This window comes from Chiloscyllium plagiosum, chromosome 11 (genome assembly GCF_004010195.1).
Source record: "Chiloscyllium plagiosum isolate BGI_BamShark_2017 chromosome 11, ASM401019v2, whole genome shotgun sequence".
NCBI lineage: Eukaryota > Metazoa > Chordata > Chondrichthyes > Orectolobiformes > Hemiscylliidae > Chiloscyllium > Chiloscyllium plagiosum.
Window position 1 is genome coordinate 77,707,750 of NC_057720.1, and position 5,366 is coordinate 77,713,115.

Consider the following 5,366-nt stretch of genomic DNA (forward strand, 5'->3'; position numbering starts at 1 on the left):
CAGCATGAGCAGCAAGTGACAGACAGAGCTAAGAAATCCAACAACCAATGGATCAGATCTAAGCTCTGCAGTCCTGCTACGTCCAGTTGTGAATGGCGGTGGACAATTAAATAACTCACTGGAGGTGGAGGTTCCATAAATATCTCCACCCTCATTAATGGGGGGAGTCTAACACAGTGCAAAAGATAAGCTGGAAGAGGCTAGAAGTGCTGAGTGGATGATCCATCTTGACCTCTTACACAGCCCCCGGCACCCAAGATACAATTTTTCTTGTGGAAAATTGCCCAGTATGTCTTGCACCCAAAAAAGCAGGGTAAATCCAATCTGACCAATTACCACAACATCATTCTACTCTAACCATCAGCATAGTGGTGGAGGGAGGTCATCATCAGTGATATCGAGAGGCAGTTACTTAACAATAAATTACTCACTGAGTCTGGGTTTCACCAGGGCCACTCAGCTCCTGACCTCATAACAGCTTTGATTGAAGGAGCTGAATTCCAGAGATGAGGTAAAAGTGATACCCCTTGACATTGAGGGTGCATTTGATTGAGTGTGATACTGGAGATCCCTAACAAAATTGCAGTCACTGAATTAATACCTGCCACAAAGGAAGATAGTTGTGGTTGGCTGTGAGGCATTTTATGATATCTTGATCTCCTGAAAGGCATTAAATAAATGCAAGTTCTTTCTTTATTTTTAAAATTACAATAATGTAGATTAAGTTTTTTATATAAGAAGACTGTCCCTTGATGTTGAATAGGCCAATTCAAGGGAGATAATTCAACACCTAATTGCATCCACAATGGAGCAGTGATCACTGCATACCATGCAACTTCTAAAGTGCAACTAATCTGGGTTGTAATTTTGCAATGCCAGATATATCAAGGAATTAATACTAACTACTCAATTAGAAGTGTTTCATGGTGAGGTTCACAAATCCCCCACTGATTCCCCTTGCAAGTCCTGACAATAATGCTGTAGTTGAGCTGTGTGGTTGGAGCTGCAAACGACATGTTGGATTCATAAATCTGAAGTGCTACTTTGTGTGTATCAACATGATTTCCTATGTTGTACTGATGCGCCCAAAGCCACACTAGCTTAAAACAACGACTGCAAAAACAGCTAAGGCACAAACCACAAGTTTTCATGACAAATGTCTACAGCTATTCTAAAGTGCATTTTTCTGAAGTAACTCGTGGAAAATGTTTGGTCGGCTGTTGTCACACTTCAATCGTAAGTAGGTGTGTGCGTGGGCCAATACGCAGAACAGATTCTCACTATAAAAACCAACCCTAGGACGTTGGATGAACAGAACTTCAAAGCCTGACCTGCAATACGTGTGCCAGTGGATTACTCTGCTCTTGGAGAGGCTGCTGAAGGAGGGGTTCATCGTATACCATTGAGAACACAAGACCCCAGGCTTGTCTTTTGTGGAAGTGAACCATGCAACAGAACTACCTATATCCACAAGTATATATGGTGGATGGCAATCCGAACCCCAACCCTTATGTGCCTGCACCAACCTGGACACTGCCCACAATGAAGAAAAGAAGGAAGCTGGACTGGAAATCGATGGGCATCATAGTGCTGCTGAACCTGGTCCTTTTAATCCTGGCTGGGTTGGCTCTGGGCGCAGTCTATGTACTCGAGCTGAGGAAGGAGATCCACGAAATAAGACAGGTATATTCCTATGGAAAATAACGGGAAGCGGGAGGTTGGAGAAGTAGGCAATTGAGATCCGAGTCTGGAATTTGATCTTTGTTTCCCTTTTTCTCAGGGTAACAGAGAGCAGGCTGCAACCGCAGAGAAGATTATTGGTGAGTACTCAATGCAAAAATTCAACATCTCATAAGTGGGCAGTGAAAATTTAGCATGTAGATTTTTGTTGCCTCTTGGGACCCCCAGTATACACCAGACACACAGGACAACCTCAAAGTTCCAAAGAGAATGATAATGTAGAATCAGCATCAAACTGAATGGAAAGTAACAGTGGAAAAACAGCAATATGGTCAGCAACAAATAGACTTACTTTGATGTATTTCTGGATGGATAGGAATGGGGAAAATGCTTCTTGTAGCCTGACTGAGATTCATCGATGGTGTACGTTTGAAATCAACTTGTTGATTCGATCAGTCTAGTCAACTTGCAAAAGGAAAGTTAATCAAAATGAATCCTGTATTGTTTGAGAATCAAATGCTCTGTCTCTGTTTTCAATGTATTTATTGCTTGTGTTGTTTTTAATAGGAGCTAAGAATATCTCAAAGCCAGCCAAGGATTTCAGTGTAGCTGCACACCTCACAGGTCAGTAACTATTTATTTCTATGCAGAAAGAATAGAATGAAGAGGAAAAGGGACAGTAAGTGGAATAAAAATTAGTGACAGAGATGTAAAATGATGTCAGAATGAACAGTGAATCAAATTAGGAAGGTAGCCAGTGAAGATATAGAGAGGAAAGCAAAGCACCAGGGAAAGGAAACTGGAGAAGATTTGACCCAAATAAACCTGTGAAAATAAATTGGAAAACATAGATAACTAATTTTAAAGTTAATTTTGTCTTGAATGATTTGAATTAGCCTCAGTTTAAGCTGTATGTCCAAGTGTTCAGTGCAATTTGATTAGACAGCAAACAAATGGTCTTATTGCCATTGAATTTGCCATTGGGCATGGGGCAACAAAGTTGTTTCCTGGTTTCAGGAATCGTCTGATGAAAGAATAAAGACTTTGGATTTGTTCTAGCCTGGAAAGAAGAGGCTTCAGGGGATCAAATGGAATTTTCCAAAAGCATAAAGGAAACTTGACAAAATGTAACCAAGCTCATTCTGCTGACAAAGGTGTCAGTCACAAGGGGGCAGCATCAATTAAGAATTTGAAAATTAAATTTTCACAGAAGTGGGATGGGTCTAAATTGCAAAAGAAGCTCATTGATAGATGGGACAAGTAAGTTTGTTATTGGATAGCGTGTAAAGAAATAGTGTGATAACAATGATAAGGAAATTGGATTATTGTGAACAAACAATGCATTATCTTTGTAGAGCTTGTGTGTCCCTAATCTTCCCATGTCTGGAAGTCTAAACCAGAAACCTTTCTGCCGACTGAAAACTCAAACATTGTTGTAGTACTGCAACCTTGCCACTAGCTGTCACCAAAACAGTTAATAACTGCAGTATTGCATAAAAGCTCTCCAACTCTTCTCAAGCTTAATTTCTTAAATCTGGCATTAGACTGATGAAAATGATAAATTTAAACGTGACCAGGCTTGTTTTGCATCAGTTCACATTTTAAGGATAAATTTTCTTCAGATTGTGAAGAATTTATGTGCTCACTCACATATAATGATTGCTCTTTCCCACTCATTGTAAAAGGAATGGGATGAATTCTGCTAGCAATCAATTCCAGGCCTGTGATTTAGTGAAATTTAATATTTTGGTGTGTTTACGAAAACAGGTTGTTAATGCCAGGGATAAAAAGTAACTAGCTGCAATGCTTGTTGAGAAAAATATAGTGTCCTCTGTTCTTACAATAACAATTAGAATTGTTGCATATTTAAAATTCCTTTCTCCAGAACATACTGCTGTAGTGCCAACACAGTACAATCCTTACCAGTGAGGTGTCAATTAGATATGTTATATGTTCAGTCTCTGTTATCCTGGTGACTCGGGTAAAATAAATAGTGTATGGATAAAAAAAATGAATGCTCAGTCTATGTGATTTGTTTTTTCATCATTATTTGCAATGACTTTATTTCAGGAGATTCAATTACCGCAGGTTCCAACCCACTTATATGGGATGATAGAAGAGGTCACGCCTTCACCAGGGGCGTACTCTACAAAGACAGAGGCCTGGTTGTCAACGAAACTGGGATTTTCTTTGTTTATTCAAAGATCTACTTCCGATCGCACACGTGCGAATCTAAGAAGGACTTAGAGCACATTGTATTCAAACGGACAGACCGCTATCATAAAGATATGATTCTAATGGAAACCAGAAAAACAAATTATTGTTCAGAGATGAGAAGGGAATGGGCTACAAACAGTTACCAAGCAGGAATAATACGCCTATCGAAAGGTGAATCCATTTACGTCAATGTTTCAGATTCCAGACTGGTTAACTTTGATGAGACAAAAACTTTTTTTGGATTGTATAAACTTTAGTTTACGTTGCTAATTTATATATTCATGAAAAGCTGAAAGAACTCTATTCAACAAAAAAAAGAAAATCAAAAATACACCAAAGTCACTCATGTCCCAAGCACCACCAATTAAAATCTTTAGGCTTTGATTTTCTTTCCAAGTCCTAAGGTATCATTTCCCAACAGATTTGAAACAGCTGGTTTCTTTCTCCAGAGGATGAAACTCTTTCCTCCCTTGGCATTGCCCCAGTGGCCCAGCCTGAGAAAGAGTAATTGCCCTGTGGGGCAAAAGCAAGAGGAAGGGATACAGAGTGAAAAAGGGGTGGCACTTGTAAAGTGATGCACTGCAATGCCAAACCACTTCCAGTCAATTATTGCCTGCGCACATTTCAACTTCAGTGAATAGATTGCGATAAGTAACAATAAGAACGGACTGGATATGTTTTAAATGACATCCTTGCACATTATTCAAAAATAAGATGAAAATTTGCGTGCAACAAATGAAACTGTGCGAACACCAGAAAGGATCACTCGATGATTTGCTGACAAATAGAATTGTAACAGAGATTCATGATAAACCTCTAGGCCCTACTAATGACTAAATCATATCCAAAACCTGCTTAAATTAGGTTTGAGTGCAAAATGAATTGTCTGTATTATGCAGTGCAAAATTTATCCCAGTGAAATGTAGAAAGGCTTTGCCTGAGAAATGTACCATTGTGCATGGATTTTATTATGTAGGCTTGTTCCATTACGGATTGTTCGATGTGAAAAAGTGCCTGTGGCAGCAAAGCATGTCCTAGTGGACAGACTCTTTGATATTATGTCACTTTAAAATACAGCACACTATGGTAATCAATTTATGAAAGCAAACATTTGTGCAATAATAACTTCACAATGACAATTGTAGAATGTAAATTTTAGATTTGTTTATTTTTATAAGAAGCAAATTATTTATGAATAAAACTCAATTTTGGAAATAAAAGTAGAAGCTAGTGAACATTTGTGGTTAGTTAGTAACACATTTTTAATTTTCCTTCTTTTTAAATAAGGATGCCAGATCTTATTTATTTCCTTCCATTCTTAGAGTGGGATAAGCAGAGGGTGTGTGAGGGCACAGGGGCAATCCTCCAGTGTCTCCACCAAATGGACACCTTTCATTACTTTCCGCATTGTCAGTTTAGATTAGATTCCCTACAGTACGGAAGCAGGCCCTTCGGCCCAACAAGTTCAC

General features: G+C 38.9%; 1 protein-coding gene across 1 annotated transcript; it reads left to right on the forward strand.

Moving 5' to 3' along the window:
* Positions 1 to 1,337: 1,337 nt before the first annotated feature.
* LOC122554794 (tumor necrosis factor ligand superfamily member 6-like) lies at positions 1,338 to 5,028 on the forward strand. The gene is made up of 4 exons (XM_043700173.1): positions 1,338 to 1,683; positions 1,781 to 1,820; positions 2,248 to 2,304; positions 3,751 to 5,028. The coding sequence occupies exons 1-4, from the start codon at positions 1,447 to 1,449 to the stop codon at positions 4,152 to 4,154; spliced, it is 738 nt and encodes a 245-aa protein (XP_043556108.1). The 5' UTR covers positions 1,338 to 1,446; the 3' UTR covers positions 4,155 to 5,028.
* Positions 5,029 to 5,366: the final 338 nt, after the last annotated feature.

Excerpts from the sequence above, each read along its gene's own strand:
- LOC122554794 (XM_043700173.1), top strand. The coding sequence starts at position 1,447 with ATGCAACAGAACTACCTATATCCACAAGTATATATGGTGGATGGCAAT. Across the intron at positions 1,821-2,247 it reads AACCGCAGAGAAGATTATTG|GAGCTAAGAATATCTCAAAG; the intron begins GTGAGTACTCAA and ends TGTTTTTAATAG. Across the intron at positions 2,305-3,750 it reads TGTAGCTGCACACCTCACAG|GAGATTCAATTACCGCAGGT; the intron begins GTCAGTAACTAT and ends ACTTTATTTCAG.